This window comes from Gavialis gangeticus, unplaced genomic scaffold (assembly GCF_001723915.1).
Source record: "Gavialis gangeticus isolate Ggan-Ray unplaced genomic scaffold, GavGan_comp1, whole genome shotgun sequence".
Taxonomy (NCBI): domain Eukaryota; kingdom Metazoa; phylum Chordata; order Crocodylia; family Gavialidae; genus Gavialis; species Gavialis gangeticus.
In genome coordinates, this window is record NW_017729016.1 from 18,859,013 (window position 1) to 18,883,190 (window position 24,178).

General features: G+C 43.4%; 1 protein-coding gene across 1 annotated transcript in view; it reads left to right on the forward strand.

The window, feature by feature from the left end:
- The window catches only part of SDK1 (sidekick cell adhesion molecule 1), a 551,260-nt gene that overhangs the window by 309,689 nt on the left and 217,393 nt on the right, over window positions 1-24,178 (forward strand). Inside the window, exons 8-13 of the mRNA XM_019512615.1 lie at window positions 1,675-1,758; window positions 7,937-8,131; window positions 9,387-9,503; window positions 9,781-9,948; window positions 12,105-12,207; window positions 14,769-14,945. Coding sequence (XP_019368160.1) covers window positions 1,675-1,758; window positions 7,937-8,131; window positions 9,387-9,503; window positions 9,781-9,948; window positions 12,105-12,207; window positions 14,769-14,945 — 844 coding nt within the window. The remainder of the gene's footprint in view (window positions 1-1,674; window positions 1,759-7,936; window positions 8,132-9,386; window positions 9,504-9,780; window positions 9,949-12,104; window positions 12,208-14,768; window positions 14,946-24,178) is intronic.

The following is a 24,178-nucleotide window of genomic DNA, read 5'->3' on the forward strand; positions in this document are numbered from 1 at the left end:
CCCCTGCCAGGCCACATCCCCTGCCTGCTTCCCCAGCCCCCGCCCCAATGGCTGCCCCTACCTGCCCCAGCTCCCGGCCCTTTAAAAACAGCCCCCACTCACCAGGTGCTGCCTGTCGGGGGGGGCGATCCGTGCTGCCCCTCACTGCCCCTCACTGCATGGGGGGCTCTGTCACAGTGGGGATTGCCCCCTGCTGGGCAGGAATGGTGAGCGCGCGGTTTTTTTTCTTAAAGGGCTGGAGCCGTGGCAGGGAAGGCTGTGGTGGTGGTGGTGGGGGGGGTTGAGGGCTCATGAAAGAGCCCCCCATGCAGTGTGGGGCAGTGAGGATTGCCCCCCGCCTGGCAACACCCGCTGAGTCGGAGCTTTTTTATTTCTTTTCCAAGTGCCGGGACCTGGGGCGGGCAGGGAAGCCATTGCCAAGCCAGGAGAGCGGGCGGGGATAGGCCTGGCTGATCCGGAGAGTAGGTCGAATTGATTCAGAACAGTGATTCAAATCACCGAATCAAATCACTGTTCCCCAAAGTGGCCGAATCTGAAGTGAATACTAGCCACGTCGCACAGGCCTAATGCACATATCTGTGCCACTTCTTTATGTGTTGGGTGAATGGGTTTGAGAAATGAACAAGCTAAAGTGATGCTGGCTATAGTAGCCTGCTATACCTTTTTTTCTCAAATGTGCTGGTGCACTTCAAAAGGAAAATACACGGTCTTGCTCTTACAAATAGATCACATCACCTTTTCCCTTCTCTGTTCTTTTCAGAAGCAGTCTGCATAGGGACTTCTTGTGCGTCGTTCTGCTACAATAGACTTGTAGCTATAATCAAATAAGCTGCTTCTAAAAACAGTACTCAAGTGATAATGGTACTGAATAGACTGAGTATGACAGTGTTTAGTTGCCATGATAATCACTGCAGCCTTAATGCCTGTGGGCCCTTGACAGGGTACTCCTGATTTTTTATCCTGTGAAGATTAAATAGTACCAGGAGAGTATGCCCTACAATCCCTGAAGTCTAATCTTTGTTTAATAAAAACCTCTAATATCTTTTGTTTAGTCCTAATGATGAACTGTCGGTTTCATTGGTTATTACTATAAGTTCAATTAAAACATTAAATCTGTTGGCTTTCAAGGAATAAAGCTGTTTCTTTTTTTCTTTTCTTTTTTTATTTGCTGCACTTATCCTCTGATACAGGCTCTGTGACGTGCAATGGCACTTTATTTGATGTGCTTCATGGCTTCAAGAGGTGGTATTTAGTTTAGATACTGAAGCAAACTATCCTATAAAATACTGTGCTGTAAATATAAACCTTTATGAACCTCTGGGGATGGCCCTTCGAAACCGAGAATTAAAACATTCCACGATTCAGGCCCATAAAATTAAAAGTAGCCCCTGCTCCGAGTATTAATTTGCAGTGTGAAATCCTAAATTTAAATTGAAATCAGCTCAGCTCTCGTTGAAATTCCTATCGATCATAGCGAATAAGTGTTGTGGGTTTTTTCACAGTGCTTTTGCTAAAAAAGCAAGAAAGAAAATCCCCAAACAAGAGACAAACTAGGCGGCTTGTAATACTCTGAATTAAATATGGCATTGCTCAGGAAACTATATTAACTCCTTTAATATAATCAACCCGTCTTTACATTTTGTTGTTGTGTTTTCCTTCCGCCCTGTTCTAAAGAGCCACCCTATTTTACTGCTGAGCCTGAGAGTCGGATTTTGGCTGAGGTGGAGAAAACAGTGGACATCCTGTGCCAGGCAATGGGTGAGTGAGTACGAAGGCAATACCGGCTTGGTAAAAATAGATGCATGTCCTGTTGAATGAAGTGTACAATATCAGTCTCTGCTGTTTTGGTGCAGATACTTGGCTGTTATAAATTATCATAACCGGTGACTTCCAAGAAACTCCAACCGTTTACTAGAGCTGAAGTTATACCCCTTTCCCTTTAGATAATTGGGCAGCTCTTGGGTTTGTACAACGGGAGACTTAAGTGGATTTTTGGTATCAGATCTCAGCTGTGTTAACGCTGCTTGTCAGCAGAGCAAAACAGTCCCTGCTGCTTTTCTTCGTGACCCTTGCTTTAAAGGATGCTTTGTACAAATATAGTTGGCTGAAAGGGTTTCATGTCTTGAGCCAGCAAATTAGTTGAAAGAAAACAGTGACTTTGGGACCCATAACTTGGGACGCAGAGAAACAATCAGTAATTCCAGTAGTTAAACTTCTGTTTCTGAAAATGATGGAGCTTTTACTTTGAGTAGAGATGTCAGTTGTGGTACCATTTAAGCGTACTTACACTTGAGCTAGAGCACTCTTTTATTCCATTTTTAATTGGACGGTGTTTTCACGCCATAAAAACCTTCCAATGTTTATCATTTCTTTTCAAATGTGTTTTGGTTTTTTTTTTAAAGACATAATTCCATAGAAACGCATGCTATTTTGGCACACTAATTAAAAAAAAAAAAAAGGAGACATCATCATCTAGTGATTAAAGCAGGAAGCTGCAAGAACCTATTAGGTTTGACTCTGCCACTGAATTATCTTGCAACCTTGGCAAGACGTTAAAACTCTGGGTGCCTCCTTATCCATAGAGCAGGGTAAAAGGGCATATCCAGATTGCCCACAGATGGAAGGTGCTTTATTACTGAAAAGCAGCAATGTTTAAAAAAAAAATGCAACCTGAGCTTGGTGAGAAAACTGTAACTCATGACCTGCTCTTTCGAACGGCCCCTCTTCTGACATCAGCTGTCATTACAACACAAATTCACGTAGCATGTATTTATTGTTTCCATTCCCCATTCAGCTGCATGGGGGATGTCAAATGCTTTCAATACATATTATTTGAAACGTACTGGGATTTTCTGTGGCTCCAACAAGACTCTCACATCAGAAGTTTTATGTTCAAAAAAAACAAAAAACCCAACTCATGCCATTTGTGAAACCGGCTAAAATCATGTTTTTCCTGAGCGCTGTCAAATGCGTGACAGGCAAATCGCTCATTTTCCAGTCTCTGAACTCTCTCCCTGTCCCAAATGCTTTTCTTCTACCTAAGACCCAACTGCTTTTCCTATGTTAAAAGAAATAGCATGTCCCGGAGAAATTATGTGGGTGCTTTCTGCCCCCTCCTTCCAAACAAATGCCAACCAGCTCCCTGGGGATGCCTGGGGTATTCCTAAGTATGGGAATCCTCTTGGAGCAAAATCCTTTATGTCCACTGACCGTGTTTAAGGTGGATTCAAATAACTGATGAATGGGGAGGGCACAGAAGCTCTTCCCAGTGCTGTTCTTCTCCCTGGGCACTAGTCGGCTGCATATCAGGCATGCAAAGGGCCTCATGCCAAATGTTAGCTCAATATGATCAACCATGGAGCAGGGAATAGGACTGAAGGAGTGGTTGCGGGCTTCATCGATCCATGAGTACATAGATTTAGCAACCACAGATCCTTAAAGACAGGCTGCCTGCAGCTCGCTGTCCTCTTCCAACTCGAGGCCCAGAATAATAAGGCTAGAGGTACTGCGGAGCTGCCCTAGGCCTTGGCCACAAATGGGAAGGTGGATTTTATTTTTCCCAAGCTCCCGTGGAGCTTTCCACACAAAGCCCATTTGCTCCGGCTTTGTGCAGTGTGAGTGTGTAAGAGACAGATTAATTTCACAGTATAAGCAGAGATTAACTAGAAATAAAATTGGGACTTGCACAGACTAGCTTTTTAGTTTCCTATAAATGGAGTTTCAGTGTGTCCAACCGCTCTGTAACCCTGTTTCTCTGTATATCTCCAGAAACCACTGATCCTGCCTGCATTTTCAATGCATTTTTAAATGGGTTCTATTATTTGCTTATAGAAAGGTTGGAGCGGGTGGTATGTAGGGAATGCAGTTAATTGAACTTCAGTTCTACCAGTGTAGACGAGAAGGACACCCCAGTAACCTACTGGGAGATTAGATTGTAGGGGCTATAAGAACCAAAATAACTTCCACAGTTATTGGGACTCTGGCAAAGATGAGCAAAGACCCCAGCACTGTTGTGAAATAGTTAAAGATTATTATCCTCATTTTTCAGATGGGAAAAACTGAGCCACAACTTGCTTAAATTATTTCCGTAAGGTCTGCATCAAGTAGCAAAGGCAGGAATAACTCTCAGGTTTCCTAGCTTCCCATTTCCTTTTTCCCGTTAGGGAAATTTGCCAATCTTGGTAGAGTGCTTTGCAAAAAGCATATCACTTTAAAGGTGCCCACAAGTAAGGTTATCTGACTATTAATCTGTATACCACACTGTACCCCTCAGATGACAAGGTAGGACTATTAACCCCTATTAAATGTTTCCTCTTTCTTGTGAGTTTTTCTTGAGGAAGAAACAGAAGCTTTGTTTTCTACTTGCATTTTCTTTCCTTTTTTCCTTTTTTCTTTTCCTAGTTTCAACTCTAAAGGTAAGTCTTTCTGGGAAGATCACTACAGCCCAAATGCATGCAACCGACAGGCTCCAAAATGCTTAGATAAGGTCACATTATTCAGGCTCATAACTTGGAAGTATGGAAGGTATCTGTAGCTGAAATATAAGAAAATAGAGATGGTAATATTCGGTTTGTCAGCTGAGTTGGTGATGGAAAAGTGTATCTCACAATGATTATAGGTTTAGGATTTTTGCTAATATTGTTAGAGAAAAAGGTTTTGAGGAATGACATCAAATCTTATAGGTTTGGCGGAAAATACCGAGTGCTGAATGTCATTATTTCCTGGGTGCCAATAAAACGCAATGTATAGGACAATGGAATTGCTATTATTTAAACTTGAAATCATTTCCAGTCGCCTCTGTATCAGATCTGTTCTATTTTGCATCATCTGTTTCTTCATTACTCAGTGATAATTTGTATTTGCCCAGGGGGATTTTCAAGAGATGAAAAACACTCGCATTGAGAATTCTGAACATTGGAATTTACACTAAATCTGTATATCGGCTGATGTATGAAATTCAAATTGTGTTTATTGCATGGTGGCATACTGCATTTCTTGTGCATTAGACAACAGGCACTGTGTACGGTGGGTTTGTTTCTGAGATGATTATCTTCTTGATTCTGAAAATGCTTATTTTACCAACAGAGCAAAAGCATCAGAGATCATTTTGGTAAATAATATGCTTGTAAAAAACAATATTAGGATGAATCAGCTCATTCGCAACGCATAGGGGACGCACCTTGGTGCACGTGCACCCCCTGAGATTGGCCATGTACCCCCTGGAAGCACCAGCCGCGAAACTGGAAATGCTGGTGGAAGTGCACTGTGGGTTTTATCGCTGGTGGTTCTGCGTTTGGCCCCCCTGTCAGGGATCTGGTGCCCCCCCCAGACTCGGGACGCATCAGTCACCCGTGAATTGGTTCTTCTTTTTTTACACCATGCTTTGGTTTTCTTTTTTATATTCTGTCCAGGGGTTAACAGTAGCTTCTGAGGATGAATACACTAACAGGAGACATGAAAGGATATGTGTTATTATTCATAAATCACATCAGGAGTTAAAAAATAATAATGATAATATGACTATGCCTTTCATTGTACCATCCATTAGAGAAAGTCCAAGCACTGCTTACATGAAAGTGAAATTCAGCGTCCACATGGGCTCACTCTGCATTACTTGGATTCTACCTAGTCTTCACCCTGAGTTCTTGTATGACGCAAAGGTCTTCATCATTTGGGTGAATTTAATTCATTAATGAACTGAGCCATACAGATTCCCTATGAAGTTAGTAGGGATGTGCGAAACGGGCCGTATATGATTTGTATTCGGCCCAATTTGGGGACAGTGATTCCATTCATTGATTTGGATCACTGTCCTGATTCGATTCGGTCAAAGCCGAATGTGAAGATTTGATGCTGATTCGGAGAATCAGTGATTCAGCCATAGACACAGCTTTAAATGTTTTTGCTACATACCTTGAGGTACCAGGTGTGGCTCGTGAATGCTGCGATGGTGGGGCAGATGGGGCGTCCCACAGGACTACGGGCACTCCCCAGCATGCTTGGCAGCACACCTGGAAGTGGACCAGAAGTACTTCTGGTCCACTTCTGGGTCTGCCAGGGAACGTGCTGGGGGACCCCCCACACCCTCCGGCTCAACGATCAACTGCAGGGGGACCCCAGGTGCCCCCCCCGGACCCAGCAGGCACCAGTCACCGAGCCGGGGCAGTGCGGGGGGCCCCCAGCAGACCCAGAAGTGGACCAGAAGTACTTCTGGTCCACTTCCGGGTCTGCTGCCAAGCATGCTCAGGAGCGCCCGTCGTCCAGTGGGACGCCCCATCTGCCCCACCATCGCAGCATTCACGAGCCACACCTGGTACCTTGAGGTATGTAGAATAAACATTTAAAGCTGTGTCTACGGGCGAATCTCCAAATCTTTTCGAATCGCTCCAAATCAATTTGGAGGCTTCTGATTCAATTCGGAGAGATTACAGGGTCTCCTGATTCGATTCAGATTCGGAGATACGGCCACCAAATCGGGCCAAATCTCTGCTGAATTGAATTAGGGACCGAAGCTTTGCACAGTCCTAGATGTTAGTAACTTAGTTATTTAGTTATTATTCCTGGTTTATTGCTGAGGAATTTGAGACCTAGAGATTTTAAGAGCCATACTTCCTCAATTGGCTCTTGCTTTATAGAGCTGGAGGTGGTAGAAGACCGCCTCGAGTCATCTCGGGCCTGGTTGTCAGTGACTACTTTGGTTTTACAGTGATTTTTACAGTGATGAGCGTGTTAGGGATACCTAAAGAAGACAGGTGGCAGACACGGACTTTAGCAGCAGTCAGTAGTTCAGATTCTGGGCTGTTTTCCAGCCACACTTACATATTGTGCAGAGCTTGGGGTAGAAGTGTTGGATGGGCCAAGCTCATTAAACCCAGCATTACACCCATCATCCAGCGGCATCATAAAATAGAACAACCTTATAATTGCTGTACTTCAGGCTATGCTGCCTGTGGCCCTCAGCGGCTGTTCAGAAAGAGCAAGGGATTGCTGGAATATAAGAAGAAAGTAGGGTTCAGATGGAGACTGGGCTAGGATCCTCTGTATGAGTGCTCTACACCATTGAAGGACTCCCCAAGGAAGGCAAAAACCTCCGTTGACTGGAATGGCTGAGCTTACAGCCACTTCATGCAAGCCGTCTGCTGCAAAGCAGAGCTGAGGCGTGACTGGAAATCTGTAGCAGTATTGATATAAAATGCCCATGCAGAAAAGCAGTAATAAGCAGCATAGGGAGATAAATTGAAGGTAGAATTGGTTTCTATTTGCATTTTTTTGTTTGTATTAAGGCGCAAATCCGAAAATGAGTCAAAATGAATGACAATTTGCAAGCATCCCAGTGTACACACCATGCTGTTTGCACACTGCCTCTTAAAGGTAAACTGCCAGTTATCACAAAAAAAGATTTTTAAATTTTGAATTAAAATACCTCTCAGGGTTGTTTCAGTTTTTCCTTGCTAATGTGTGCTTTCCCATTGTTCTTTTAACGTTGACAACTTCACTGTAGCTGTTTAGGAGACTCGTATTCAGGATAAAACGGCACTAAAAGAATTGCTGTTGCTTAGTTTGCATAATTTTGTATTTTAATCTGAAACGTTCATGTAAGTCATATTCCCACCGTGATATGAAATATGATTATGCTGGAGAAAGGGATTTGATAACATGTTATTGCAACGTTTTCCCTCTCGTTATTTGCTGTCCTTGCCATCGTGCATCCTACGATATATTACTGCCATTGGTAACACAATTTACCTATATCCACCAGTTGTCAAACAGTGTTTTATTATAAAAGCTATTTGCAATGGGAGGGGGAGAATAGGATACGGAGAACTGAACCCTGCGTGCATCTGTGCGAGTATAACATTGCTGCGTACTTTTATTGTACAGACTTTTGCACAGTTGTGCAGTGAATAATAGAGATCTGTTTCTGCTCAATATCCAGGGGTTCCTAGTCCCACTCTGGTCTGGTATAAGGACTCTATTCCTATCAACAAGTTGCAAAATCCTCGTTACAAAGCACTCCGCAATGGTGGTCTGCAGATCCAGGGAGTGCGAACCGATGACGCTGGGATCTTTCAGTGTTTTGCTAGCAATGAAGCTGGGGAAATACAGACACACACCTACCTAGATGTAACCAGTAAGTAAAGACATACAGCATAGTTCATGAGAACTGGGTTCCCGTGTCGACTGAAAGGCCTCAATCACTTGTAAGCGGTTCTCTACCACTCAGTAGATATAATGGGTTGATTCTGATTTATTACAGCGATAACGCCTGGGTTTCTGTTGCCAGCATGAGCTAGCCCAGCAAAGCAAAATCCGACTGAAGACTACGGAAGACTGTTCTTAACAGCAGCAGGCCTTTGATCAGTCATTTATTGCTACATTAAAAAAAGGACAAGCTGAGGGCAAAAAGGAAAAGGTTAACCAAGAAATAATTCTCCCTGTCTTCCTTTTACTTGTACAGTGTAGTTTTACTATTATAATGCTCTTGTAAATTCACACGACTTTTTTTTTTTTAATTATGAAGGGTGATATTTTAGGTGGATTTTCCTAGGAAAAGGCCCAGCACACCCCAAAAATTTTCCAAGTTAAATAAATATTCTTTTCCACATTAAAAAAAAATCCCTGGGTTAAATGTTGTAATTGGAGAATAATGTTTTGTTCCACGGGGAAAAAATCCAGGGTTGCCAATAGTAATTCTTTTAAAGTTGTTACTACCAAGGGTGTCCCTAATGCTTTGCTTGACTCGCTGACTGACTCCAGGTGCAGTCGGCCGTGTTGTTACATCTTCATTGCGCTGATTTTAGCTCAAGGGCAGTTTACAGGTTGGACCAGTATTGTTACTGGGCTTCAGAAAACAGATCTGCACCAGTTCAATATCTGTCCTAGCTGCAGTAAAAAACATAATAAAATGCAACTGGGGGAACATAAGAAAGAAAGAAACTTGGAAGACGTCTTGGATGGGAATCGGGTTCTAAAATCTTTTGGTTGACATTTAGGCTTGAAAGTTAATGTCTTTCTCAAGTTGCTTTTCATCTTAAAGAACTCTGTGTTATGAAGATGAAAGCAAATAGTTTTGTTTATCTAGATGTCTCTGCTTCCCCCAACATGCTCGTTTTACACCTTTGCTCCTTTATCTATAAGCTGCCTTGCTTGTACTTGTACAAGCACTGATAGATTTTATTTTCCATTTAGGTAATAAACTGAGTGAGATAATTCCTAGGAGATGAATAATGAAAGGTTACAGTCACTGCTGAAAGGTTTTCATTTATTATTGTCATGTCCTTCCCCACAATCAGCTCTATAAAAGTGGATGTAAAACACTCTAGGATAGTAGTTAAGGGATCTTTCTGATAGCTGGTCCATTGAATTTTTAAATGTTTTTATTCCAGATATTAAACCAACATTTATCCGGCCACCAATAGATACCACTGTTACGGAAGGGATGACGGCAGTATTAACCTGTGAGGTTTCAGGGGCTCCAAAACCTGCCATCTCGTGGAAAAGAGGTAACTACTTATTATTCTACTGTGAAATTGCAGGAATTTCTGCTCTATTGTCTGCTCCAGCAATGAGTTTCTGGGGATCCATTCAGCTTACATATCTTGATTTCCCTGGCTCGGTGAAAGAAGAGATGGCTGTGGATATGCATGTGTATTGTGTGCGGGGCTTTGTTCCTTCATCTGTAATTGTCTTTTGGAAGAATCAGAACGTTATCGTTTTATTTGTGCGGTGCAAATAACAAGAGTCCTGCTGTTTCCTCCTCCTCCTCCTCCTGTGTTTCAGGGAACCAGATCTTAGCCAGTGGCTCGGTGCAGATTCCCAGGTTCATTCTCCTCGAATCTGGCGGGCTGCAGATTACTCCTGTCTTCCTTCAGGATGCTGGCAACTATACTTGCTATGCAGTCAACTCGGAGGGATCGCTGAGTGCTTTTGCAACACTGACTGTCTGGAGTAAGGATAAGGCTTTGTTTTAAATTTAGCTTTAATCAAATATTAATCAGTTTTTTTGGTGTGTGCTCAGGAAATTTTCGTAATCAATTATGCATTTCTAGCTAATAGGAAAAAAAGGGTATAATTGAATAGGAATAATGCATCTATTTAAAGGAATCTATCAAGATTATTCTTTTTTTGCAAAGGGATGCATATACATTTTCTATATTTGGACAGAAGCGTCCAGGCTGCTTTTCTGAGAGAAACTGAAATGAAATAATAAATTAGAGCAAGTCTGATTGTGACTTCACTTACCCGGCTTTTATGCTGGTGTAACATCCCTGGTCCTAATGCTTAGATAGCGTTGAGCAGCTCTGCAGCTGCCAGATCCAGCTACTGCCACAGGACATGGCCACTGAAAAAAGGGCCAGGTTAAAGTGCTCCTTGGCACCTTGGGGGTCCCTTGCTGGTACAGTGACCCTCCAGCCAGTGCACAATACATCATCCTTCACCTGCTTGCTCTTTTGACTCAGATGGACCTGGCCCTGGAACAGGCTTGTGTTTCACTACGCAGTGTGTTTGCACTTAATCCTTTATCAGGAAAATCTGGCACGTTGACTTCACTTGAGTGACTTGATACTGTGCAGAGGAGATGAGATCAAGTCCAATGTGGGTACTTCAAACTAGATGCTAAGGAGGGAAGGGTTAATATGTTGCCACAGTTAACAGGAGAACAAAAATATTACTGAGCTGAGAATAAAAATACTTTTACAAAAAGTATATGGCCCTCTTTCCTCTCCTGCCTTTGAAGTGGAGCCTAGGAACTGATTATCCTGCTGGTGCATGGTATACATTTGACATCTATTCATCTCTCAAAGAGTAAAGTTACACCAGACACCTTCTACCGTACGATCTTGAGGATGCTCGTGGAATATACTGGCAGTAAATGTAAGCTACAGTTGTCATATGGGTCTCGTGTTTATATCTTTCTGACACGCACCGTATACATATTGTTAGTGTGTCGTAAGCTGGTTGGTATCCGGATGCGTGAATGGAGCACGGAGGGCCTCCACTATAAATCCTTTGATTCATTTTGCCCTCTTGCAATTTTTTTAGTACTACCATCCGTACGGTGCTCGCGGAGCAAGGAGAACATGCTAGAGCTAATGGGCATGCGGAGGCACTGCAGAAATAATGCTGTCTAGTTAGCATTATGTTTTATGTCTAATAGTTCTATGTCTTCATGTTCTCATCTCCGTCAGTTGACAGTTTCTTCTTGTGCATGTAAGATTTATCTCAGTTGTTATAGGTTTCTGTAGGGGTTTGGGACTGATTCCCATTATCCATCCTTCTTCCACACTCACGCTGCTTGGCTACCTGGTTTGGCTGATACTATCCGATGCCGCTGCCTCCATTCTCAGTATAATAGAGATCTTTCACGTTTGATTTGGTTGCTATAGTTTCAGGCAATTACTGTGTTTTGGGTCCCAAGAGGTACTTGAATCAAGATATTTTTGCAACAAGTGGGTAAACATCTTCTCCCTACGTGGAAAACTCACCCTCCTGAAGCAACACTTCTTTCATTCTCCTTGCATGGTTTTGATGAGATGAAGGAGAAAATAGCTCCCTGTGCTTTTTCCAAAAACTTTTTGGAGTATTTTTTTCCCTTTCCCTCAAACTGCATGACTGGATTCCTGAATAAAGTAGTTTCTTAATTAGGGGAGAGCACCATAGTTATACTTAGTGCTTTATGACTTTGAGGTTACCTATAACCAGGTGCTGCAAAGACAGCGATGAATAATATTGAGTACCCCTTTAGTATTCTTCTTATTCAAAGCCTTGCTGCAGATCAAATAACTAACATCTGCTCTTAAAGGTTTCCTTCGCTGCTTCTTAAACCTCTCTACATCACACACTTGAATTAGATTCAGTGAGGAGGGGTTGGGTGGGGGCAACTCTGGGAAGGAGATAAGGAATACTCTTCTGCCTTTTTTACTTAATCAGTAGGCACTGCACCATATGCCATACAGAGAGCTTCAGACTTGCTCACTCCCATTCCCAAAGTGAAAGCACCTTGCCCTGAATGATAAATGACCGGTTTCTTGCTGTCCAAGAGTGCCCAAGTCAAGTTGAAAGTCTGTAATTTTACCTGCCTGATGGCCTGTGTTCCTTTTCAGATCGCACCTTTATTGTTCACCCTCCCGAGGACAGCACTGTTATCAAGGGAACCACAGCCACTCTGCAGTGTGAAGCAACTCATGACCCCAGAATTTCAATCAGGTGCGCGTGGTGTCATTTATCGTTTGTGCGGTTTATCTCAACTTAATTTTACAAACTATCAGAATGTCATTAGGTGAGAAGTTTGAGGACCCCAGACTTCAGCATCAGACCCCTGATTACTGCCTCGTAAGGCTGGAGACTACATCATTAATCACATAAAACCCATCTTCCACTTCAGCCTTATGTATTATTTACAATGAGCTACGTTCCACTTCATGACTTCAATACAGCCTTCCATGATTTTACTGTCAAGGTTAATACACTATCAATAAAACTGACTTGTCAGAAGCTGATACTTAATGAGAGTAAAAATCCAAAGAGATCGAATAGAATTTCAGACGTGTTTACGTTGGGGCTTCTGAAAATCCATGGGAGAGGATGCCTGCACACTCTGAAACACTTCAGTAACCAAGGGATAAATTCTGTTCTGACTGTGAAAAGAAAAGAACAACTTGATGCTAAAGTAATAACATCTGTGCACAAGATTTAAAGGAAACCTATCGCGTTAAACCACATTATAGTATTAACGGTACACAGTTTAAAGGAGGCTTGACTGAAAGAAAAGCATTGCCTTATCTGTCTGGGTATTGGCTTGGAAAATATTAAAAGGGAACTTTGGAGACAGAACATAGACACACACAAAGGAGAAATTATACAAAACTGTGAAGTAAAAACACTTGGTCGCTTGTATTTTGAGTGCAGGTATACTTTCTGCCAGGGTGCCATCAGTTTGGAGATATTCCTGATGTAATCCGTTCAGAAAGGATCAGTACCATGTAAACTTGATCCTCCAATGTCCTACCTTAGGAAGAAAAACCTGCAGCATCCTTATAGGCTTGGCAGTGCTACGCTGGCTAACACTATGGAAGAAAGAGACTTGGGGTCATCATTGACCACAAGATGAACATGAGTCTGCAGTGCGATGCTGTGGCTAGTAAAGCAACCAAAACGCTGGCTTGCATCCATGGATGCTTCTCAAGCAAATCCCAAGATGTCATTCTCCCCTTGTACTCGGCCTTGGTGAGGCTGCAGCTGGAGTACTGCATCCAGTTTTGGGTTCCACAATTCAAAAAGGATGTGGAGAAGCTTGAGAGAGTTCAGAGAAGAGCCACGCACATGATCAGAGGTCAGGAAAACGGGCCTTATGATGACAGGCTGAGAGCCATGGGGCTTTTTAGCCTGGAAAAGCGCAGGCTCAGGGGTGATCTGATGGCCACCTATAAGTTTATCAAGGGTGACCACCAGGATCTGGGGGAACATTTGTTCACCAGAGCGCCCCAAGGGATGACGAGGTTGAACGGTCATAAACTACTGCGAGACTGTTTCAGGCTGGACATAAGGAAGAATTTCTTTACTGTCTGAGCCCCCAAGGTCTGGACCAGCCTGCCATCGGAGGTGGTTCAAGCACCTACATTGAACACTTTCAAGAGCAAATTGGATGCTTATCTTGCTGGGATCCTGTGACCCCAGCTGACTTCCTGCCCTTTGGGCGGGGGACTGGACTCAATGATCTTCCGAGGTCCCTTCCAGCCCTAATGTCTGTGAAATCTACACCCAACAGAGGGGTCTCGAGCTACATTTCTTCCCTTCTTTTAGTACAGTAGGCAGTAGAGTCTGGAGACTGGAAAAAAGGAGGAATTATTTAGATAGCTGTCACCCTGAGAAGGTGGTGGCTTTTCAGGGCATCGGTAAGCCTGATGGTGGGCAAAGGATGGCTTTCTTGACACATTCTGGGGATTTTTGGCCCCGTCCAAGGATGAGGCCCCTAAAAACAAATAATGTAAACTTCAGGGTTGGTTGATCCTGAAATATTGTTCCACAGCTTTGAAAAATAATTCGTATGGCTGTGCCTTTCCATGGACCTTTCTGCATTCAGTCTTGACAAACATTTCTGTCACTTAGTTTTACTTACATCTATGTCTATAAGAGATTGGATTTTTTTGGATTTTTTTTTATTTTGTGCTACCCTTTCTGCTAAAGGCTCAGGGCATTTTACAAAGCGGAGAAAAATAACTTATAAAAGAAGTGAATAAGCAAAACAGGAGAAACAAAATAAGAGAGAGCTAACAGAATATCAAAATAACCTATAAAGCAACCCCTTCCCCCAAACACAATATCTCAGTTTTCAGCTTAAAATATCCCAGTTTTACGCTTACGTGTTTGACACCGAGTCCTGAAATAGTACGTTTCATAGGCAAAGGGATACGGTTTGACAAAGCTTGAGTTTTGGCTCCCAAGTTCCTCACCAGAAGCATTAAACAAAGACAATTAAATGAACCAGCCTAAGATAAAACCCTGTTAGATGCAGCTAGAGCAGATGTTAGCTATGAAATTCGTTGCACCACCGTACCTCAGAAAGGCATTTTCTTTCTGATCACTAGTCTAAGATCAAGGGTTGGAAGAGTTAAAAGTTTTACTCATCTTGAGGTAACTGTTGTGGTCTGTCAATTTAGCACTGCATTGCTATATGACCTTATCCACCGATGCAGTCAAAATCATTCTGAACGTATTTATATTTGTTATATTGATACTTATTAACAATTTGAAACTTTGACATCCAGGCATGTGTGGAAGAAGGATAGTGTGGCAATAAATCCATCTAGCAGTTCCCGAATTACACTAGAGGAAGACGGAAGCCTCCTCATTAGCCAGACGTGGTCAGGAGACATCGGCGACTACACATGCGAGGTCATTTCATTTGGAGGAAACGATTCCAGAATGGCTCGTCTAGAAGTGATGTGAGTATTCTAGCTCTGGGGCTTTCAATGGCACCTTCTGTTTGCTTTTAAAGCTGATTCATAGTGTTTGTGCCTTTTTTTTTTAGGACTTTAGGGAAATTAAAGCAAATTTTTCCTGCTAATGATATTATCATGAGATCATTCATTTTGAGTGTGCATGTCAAATGACCTGGACTTCAACATGGTGAAAGTCAGCCCACACTAGGGGCTGCTATGCCTGGATGTGGTACACGTGGAAATTTGACCAACAGCAGTACTAATTGCTTGTCTCCATTGCCAAGGTTGTAAGAATGCATTCTGCCTCTCCGCCCTTGCTTTTAACATTTTTTACTCCATTCGACAAATGCCCGAACATCTGGTCTCTAACGGGGGGGGGGGTTCTGTTTTCTTAGCGTTCTAAATTATTAGAAAGTTGCCCTCATTTCTGTGCCTGTCTCTTATTTTTAAACATCGCAAAAAGATGTGTTGAGCACAAGTCTCTTCGGAAAAGGGACTGCAAACACGGCGTTGGTGTGAGTGCTGGTGTTTTCTGTTGGTGTCACTCTGTAGGAGTGAAATGCAGTCAAATTTGATATGTGTCACTAAAGTCAGCAACTATGACCACTCCATGCATGAAGCAGATCGAATGCATATGAAGGTAATGTTTGTACGTAGGCATTTTTCTCAGGGATATTGCACGCTTTAATGTGGCTACAATTGTATCTGTTTCTGCTGGTCGTGCCTGATCTTTTTCTGTTAGAGAAGATGGCCTATGGCAACTTCTGTTGCCTGGCAGTGTAATGTGTTTGCCGCAGAGATTTGCTGCGTGGAGCTCAGTTTTCCACAGCATTACTCTGACAGTGCCAAGAGTAGATCAGATGCCCGTTTTGAGAGAACGGTCATACATTCTTCCTCTAATTAAGCGCTCCTCAGCTCTCCTCCTGGAGTGCATTTTGCTGCTGGTTAGGATCCAAGAGTGGAAAGACAATTCCAAATTGCCTCCGCATAACTGTACACACTTTCCTTTCTTGTGGGCTTGCTCCTTATTTATTTTTGAGAGGTGGTCAGGAAATTGGAGAGCAAAACTTGCACACAACTCTGTAACCCAGTCCTTGAAGGCAAACTTAAAATGCATGTGACCTGTGCGTTTTGGTCTTCTTTTTTCGGCAATCCCTCGCAGTCGAGGACGATTTTTAAAATAATTGTCTTATCTGCGTGTCCGAAGGTGACTGATGAAGCCTATCTGGGATCGACAGACTCTACAGCAGCGCGAACACGTGTTTCCGCAGGGGGTGGGGGCGGTGCTGGATTTTTTAATTTGGTCCACAACACGCTATTTCTGCCACTCCTGCTTTTCCATCTCCTGTTGTTGCCATGAGGTTTTGAAGTGCTAAGAGCCCTACAGCAGACTCTTCCTCCATTTGGGGCGGTCTTGAGTGATGGTCTCCCATGAGCTGATGTGGATGTGCATCGTGTTTGTGTTCTGGTAGTGTTTCAGTGGCGTGGTAGCTGGGATAGGCCAGGTCCTTGCCTCTGACTTGTCACACTCTTAGGGCTGACACAGTACTTGTAAAGTCTGTGCAGCAAAAGGGAGCACTTTGTGCTACTGCTGAAGTCACCTCTCACTCTTGAGAGTCCTGTGGGTGGGAGATGTTTTATCCCCCAAGGAAAGTCGTTTGACTGAAAGTTGTCTGGGAGAGACGCATCTCAAGTGTCGTGGCACTGCCTTGCCCTTACACCCTGCTTATGCTGGAGACTTTTGCATCCTCAGGCAAAATGGATGTTGAGGTTGGTCTTCGGTTGTGTGTCAGTCCGAAGGGATATTCTCCTACTGAAAGCCTGTAGCCTGGCTTCTGCCACAAGAATCCAGGGACTGACTCTGGCCAAGTCCTTTAGGGCCCTGCTTCACATTCAAATTAAGGCCGGATAGAAACCAGCTGTAGAGTTGTTACACATTTTCAAGCACTAAGTCTATAGCTGCTTGTCTGTTTTTATAGCTGGGTAGTCATTTTTATTGTGTACTGATTACTGTGCACATGCAGCTGGTCTAAATGTATTGCACAATTAGCCAATTCATTGTGTAATATCTGTAATGTAGCAGTGGCCTTAGAGGAGCCCCTAGAGTCGCTCAGTTATACCATTTTATCTGTAAGAGGTGCAAGTGCTGCAAGAGCGCCAAAGCCCATTGCAGTCCTCTGCAGGTTGCATCATTATTATTTGGCTCAGTAGCACAAATATATGAAATATATAGACATACATGATACAACAGAAGTTAAATGAAGAAGAAAATCCATTGAAAGGAAATAGTTGAAGTAAAGCTTAAATTAAATTCTAGCTGTTCTCTGAGTGACAGATCTATACAATTCCCTGTTCTCCCAAATAACTCTCATGCAAGGAGCATTAACAAGCACTGGGTGTTTTTTTCCCGTTCATGAGTATGCACACTCCAGTGCCTTGAGTAGCAGCAATGACAGCCAAATGTTCAGGGAAGGGCTTGCAATCAATTATGGACGTGAGCAGTTTACCATCAGATACTGGCATACCTTGATTAACTTTGTATGTCTGCCAGGCTTACTTGATTTACCCCCTTCTTCTACCCCAGGTACCCCTATACCTTCCTCTGTCTCTGGGAATTTAGCCGGGGATTTTCAAAGGCACAGAGGACAGGCACTGAATTCCCATTAAACGTCTGTCAGGTCAAAGCCTGACATCTTGGATGACCCCAGGTTATCTAGTGTCTCAGGGGATTGGGCCTCTCATCTGTAAAGTGGGGATATTAAGCTTCATTTTTCCTTGCTTATCTTGCCTAGCTAGAACAGAACATCTGTTGGGCAGGGGCGGTCTCTTATTATGAGTGGGATATGTGGTAATCTGTGGCCTCTCTTTCAATCACAATGATCAAGATGATGGTTATGTAGGGACCTGCTCAATGAAATGATTCTGCTTTACTATGTTCAAAGCACAGATTTTTTTTTTCCTTCTTCAATCAGGGAAAAAAACCCAGGTTCTGGTAAAGGACTTTAGTATGGGGTTTGGGGTTTTTTTGTTTTTCCTCCTTAGCAGTCACCGGACTTCCTTACCTCAGTGTGATGTGGTTGGGATGGCTGGTGAGTGTCTCTTGGCATCTGTCAGTAAGTGGCCCACAAACCAGGACACGGGATCAGCTAATTGTCTTGGTAGAAGAGAAATGGTGACGGTGCCAGATCCCTTCTTATCTTGCTCTATCCTCAGTACTGTCTTCTCCAATCTTAAAAAATGCTGGTCTCCAAGATTCCTTCCCTGTTTTCCCTCTAAAATATTTAAGGGAAATGGAAAGTAGGACTACGATGAGGAGCAAATGCTGATCCTAACCAGTTGAAATAGTCCCAACACACATGGTGCCCAACACATTAGGCCCCTGCCATGCTAGAAACAGTAAATACTATTCATTGGTGCAAAGAGAAGAGGCAATCTTCCCTGACAATCCCTAACAGAAGTGAAGAGATGCAAGAAGGGAGGGTCTGTAACAAGGAACTTACTAAAGGGGAGCCAGGGGACACATCACCCCCCTATTCTGTAGTGATGGTACTTGGGCATTGCCAGGTAAGATATTCCCCAGTCATTCATTTTCCTTCCCTGGGAACATACAGTATTCTTCATCTGTATTGCTCTATTTTTTTTTTATTTGGTAAAACATTCTCCAGCCATGTTGCATTTGCTTATGAAATGAGCTTTTAATTTTGTTGATTTATTTTTTCGCTAGCAAAGCTGCTCAGCTGCAAATATAAAAACATTTGCAGAACTTGGATGCTGAGCTTCTGCTTCTATTGCATCCAAAGTCGTAATGTCTGATCCTGAAAATAATTGCAAATAATAGAGCCTGCCAGCTTCATTCATCTTATCTTTATAGTCCTGCACATACCATACAATAGGAAAATATGCACAGAAGAAAAGTCCCCTATTCCCATAGCTCAACAAGCTGGGGAGATCAGGTTGTATCTCTCTCCAGATAAGAAGCTTTGCTGATTCCAACTCAAAAGCATCCTGAGGGGCCTCGATACCTTTAAAATATGCAGTATAAGCAATAGCCCAACCTGACACAACCTGTAGCCAGATATCTTGCACCCAACCACAGACCATGATGAGGAATATTTCTTTGTTGAGCAAATGAAGGTAGGTGACTGCGAAGCCTGGTAATACCCTTCCCTGCTGGGAAAAACCAACCTTACCTAGATCCCTAAGGCAAAATCTTTTGCTCTTTCCCTGCTACAAAGTAAGTTACCACTTACCTCGTGAAAGGCCTAGGAGGGACAGAAATACAAAGCATTACAGCACAGCATACCATAAGGGCAGGACATTTATACATGGCCTCCAGTTTAACTTGCTATCCAGCCTAACAGACTCTTCCACTGTTCTTGCCCAACCCTGGAAATCAAGGAAGGTGATTTACTCGCTTACAGCTAGAGGTCACAAATGCAAATAGCACGATGGTAGTTTCTTTGTCACTCATTTATGGGGGAAATGTGGTACCTGATCCTTTTTTTAAGAAGATAGTCAACATTGCTAATGCCTCAGATCTTCCCCCTCCCCTTCAGTGCTTTCTGTCACCAGATCAATGACAGTTCAGAGCAATGTACAGTAACAAGCGTCAAAATAGTATGCAGTTTCAAAGCCGTTGTCCCATGAATTCCACATCCCTCCCAACCTATCCTTTGCTATTTTGATAGTCCTTTACTCAGTCTGTTCCTTGTGCTGATCTTACATGAGAGAATGGAGGAAAAAGATTCGGCAGAAAGCATACTACCTCTGCTTCTCTAAAGAGATTCTCTCTGTTGAGCTATTACCTAAGCCAGAAAGACCAGGATGGAAGAATAAGATCCAAATCCTCTCCAATTTTTGTATTTGAGCTCCTGGAATGGGATCAGAAATGAATGGGTCTGGCTTCTAAACTCAGGCCAACTTCTAATTCCTTAGTTCCCCTTTCATACGCCTGTGCAAGGAAGCACAGTTGCTTGGCAATACCACGATATGGATCATATTAAAGTCATTTCTGTATTAGGAGTTTGGGGAGGATCCTACTAGAAGACAAACTGTAAAGTCCTGAGCAACAAGAGACGGGCTTCTTAATTTAAGCCATTATAAACATCGATGACAAACCAATCAAGGCTGAGTGATTTGTTAAACTTCCTGTCTTGACTTCCTCGCAAGTTATCAGGTCTACCAGCTGAGCCATCTGCACCGGAGTTAAACTTGTATGGCGGCCCTAATTTGGGAAACCATTTGTGAGTTTGGAGCAAAGCTTTTTATAAATTGACAAGATGACTCGTTTAATCTCTCTCGCCTTCTTAGTAATCCCCTCTTCAGTCACAGGCTCTCTAATTACCTGCTGTTGGACCAGTTTTCTCAGAAATCTCTCCAAAACATGTCGAGTTTTTTTTTTCCCTTTTGCAAATAGTTTGTTTTTAGCTAATTTTATAAGACACTGTGTGTGTTTGTCGAGTAATTTTTTCAGGTTCCCTCTGGCAGTTATGAGCTGACTCAAAACATTAGGGCATTTGTTTCTAACATATATCATCTGCAAAATTGCTAACATTATTTTCCAACCTTATCCCCTTGGCTGCATGTTCCTTTTCTTGCTTGAATCCTTGCTCTGTCAGAGTCCCCTCAGCTGACCTTCGTGGCTATGGCATTAACCCCAGACTTGTGTGTTCAACGGCAGATTCAAATAAGTCCACAGACCATTGGGATCATCATGGACAGAAACTAGTAGGAATTATAGACAAAACTGACCTCACTTGATTCCCAGCATGAAAGGATCATAGTCTGATATGAAAACTTGAAACATCCCTGTTAGCGGGTTGGTTGGGTGGAGGGAAAAAAGCAGTTCATGAGTTAGACTGTACATGGGATATTCAGTGCCCCATATACCACTGTCCCAAGTCTCATTCGCTTTCTTGGTGTGTCAGAGCCTGAACAGCCTCACTTAGAATTTCTTCTCAATCTGAAACACACTTAAAATTACCACGCAAGCAAATGACTTCCTACCAGAAAAAAAGTAATTTCTCTTAAACAATAAAGGAGCACATTCTTTTGGGGGAGCATGAATATTCATGATCGTCATGGGGGACTCATTTATCATCTCCCGAAGCTCCCCCGTTCTTGTCTGTCTCTGTCTCCAGTGTACAGAATATAAGTGTTTGTTAAAGTGGGGATTAATATTAGTTAACCTCAGCTTCCGTGCATTACAAAGAGAGTCATACACTTCCCCACTCCAGTTTCTTTTTAATTTTAAATATTCATTTCTGGTCAGGTGTTTCTTATATACTTACTCTGTCTACCTCCAGGGGCTTAAATCTGTAAGCACCATCTGCTGCTAGGCAATGTAGACACCTGAGATTAAAGAAAATTTTATTAGTGGTGGTAGGTGTACTGCATGATTGTTACAATTCACACTATTAGCACTCTCTGTGAATTGAAAGCACCTCCCTTTTCCTTGACGCTGCCTGATTGTCTCGTGTATTAGCCTTACTATGTGGTGTGACCCTGATGAAATAATCAACTTTAACCAAATCCTAAGCAAAAACATACATTTAACTTTAGTTTATACTTAAAGGAATGTTTAACTCGCCCATCAGTACCCCAGCCCAGTCTCCTGACTGCTTCCTTAATGAGTCTAGACAAGCTTGACATCCTCCTTTTTGTCTATCAGAAAGCCATTTTAAGATCCCTGGACGACTCTCACCAGGGAACTGAGAATGAAAAGGGATGTGTTTTCTCCTGCATCAAATCTTTCAACATGTATATCCTAAAGGAAAAAAATGCCACCCTGTGAATTTTCCCCCTAATAGAATAACTTCCTATATCTCCAAATGCAACTTAAATGCAGCCCTCTAAATGTACAAGAGAATAGGATTGACCAGTGAATATACGCACCAACAACCTCCTCCTTAATACATTCGGGTACTTGTGTATTCCAGTTATTTGTGGATGAGATTGCTGTAAGCTCCCTCTTAGCTGTTCCTCCTACGTGATCCCCTGCACAAATGTCTTCTTCTGGAAGAGGTTGGGGCTGAACCTTACCTTTGCACCATTTCCCACAGGGGCTCACAATAAATGAAGCACTGCCTGGGATGACTCAGAGTAGTGTCACAAGACTTTTCATTCTTTTCTCTTCAGCAATTTCCTCTGCCGGCTGGATCACGAATGTGTTTTCCATGCAAGTCAATGTGGAGAGGTGGCAACCATCAGTCCTCCTGGGTCATGGTGTATGCATGAGGGCCGCCAAGACCATCGATGCATATGCCTGGCTAGGAGGAGTGGAGGCTGCCCAGACCTTCCATCCTCCCTTTAGGCCACTGAGATAGACTGAGTCCAGATGTTTGGTGCCTCCACAGCTGTAGTTGTGTAAGTGTCTGGGAAGCAAACATAGGTCTCCGGGGTGGTAGACAAGGATTCCACAGCTGAACCACAGGGGACTCCCAGTATGGAGAAATGAGAGAGAATATGATAGGACTTTTACTGTGGCTTGATGCTTAAATCAAAATAAAATAAGCCCACTGTCACTGTCTTTGGCTTACCTCATCCTTCTAGAGATGTTTTTGAGTCCCTTGAGTGCACCTCTTTCAAGCAGCAGTTCTGTACAACCTTTTCTCCTTGGCGTGGGATCCCATGCTGCAACCACTTTCTAACTGGGTTTCCACGTTATACTCTCCTCCCTTCTTCCCTCCCCCAGCCCTTTGCCCACTATGATGCCAGGGGGAATGGCACCTGGAGGAAATTCCCCTAGGAACCTGTGCATGGTAGCAACATGTAGTGAAACAGAAGCTGCTGCTTTGAACTGTTTCATTTATTTGTGGAAAGGGTCACCACACTGAGAAGTGGATTTTGGCCAACAGAGACTTCCACGTTAATTAGTTGGATACACTTGGTATCCTCCTCAGGCCTGTTTCATAGATTTCATAGATGATTAGGGTCAAAAGGGACCTTAGTAGATCATCGAGTCCAACCCCCTGGCCTGTTCAGTGCACGTACCTTGGCTTTGGTGTCTCCATCCTCTTAGGGAGCAAGATGCATCCTGTTCGCTTCAGCCCCTGACATTTGGTCAGCCAGGGTGGCTCCCTGCTGCGCTCGCTGACCCTCCTTGGCTGAGTGTGCTCACTCAAGCTCACTTGTTATTCTAGGTCTAGGGACCTTTAATGACACGTGTCTCCTCCTTTGACCCTCGGCTTAGTCTTGGGAAGAATAAATAGTTCTACCTTGGGTAGAGCCACACAGGGACCGTTCCTCTATGAAGTTTTCCTTTTGCTTCTTCTCTTGTGTCATCGTCTTACCTTTCCTGCTTGGTTTTTGTAGCACCATCTTTTGATTAGCACCATAGCAAGTAAGCCCTCATAAATGTGCACACACATACAGGCATCCACAGCATTCATAACGGTTGTGATTATGTATATCTGTTGCCCAGTTTTCTACGTGACCTTCTGCTTCCCTGAAGAAGTCTAGAAGTCAGGGCGTGCTTTTCACCCCCCCGATTTGAAGCCAGAAGCTGCCTTGGAATTGTCCTTGTGTTTGTGGGCAACCGCTAAGGAGTTAGTTGTGGGTTTGAGATAGCTGTAAGCAATCAACAGCTTAATAAATTACAACAAGAAATGACTGCATTTTTTAATTAAAGAATGTCAAGTACAATTACGGCTTTTTGCTCCGACCAGCACAGGTCAGCAGTAACAGAGGTTGGAGAAGAATTGGCAGTGTGCTGTGATGGGGTGCGGGAGGAAGGAAATCAAATGGGTGAGAGCCAGCATCCTTTTGGTCTCCCCTTTGCTGATTCAAAGATCTTGACCCTCATGAGAGGTATAATAGCTAGTAGGCCTGTGCGATCACCCCCTGCCCGGCAGCACTCGGGGAGTGGGGCTTTTTTTTAGAGCACCGGGAGCTGGGGAAGGCAGGGCAGCCACGGGGAGGCTGGGAGAGCAGGGGTCAGGGTGAGCAGATGGTGCCTGGCCCCATGGTCCCGTCCCCTGCCCCCTACTTACCAGCTCCGCGTCCAGCTGCAGCTCCCCAAATCATCGAAGCTCTCCAAATCTTTTCCGAAGATTCGGAGAGCTTTGAATCGATGGGACCTTTTTATCAGTCCCCTGATTCGATTCGATTCGGATTTGGAGATTTGGCCACCAAATCGGGCCGAATCTCCTCCAAATCGAATCACCACCTGAAGCGTCGCACAGCCGTAATGGCTAGAGGCCTCTTGCTGTTTTTGTAGGTCTTTCAGACAAGCATTT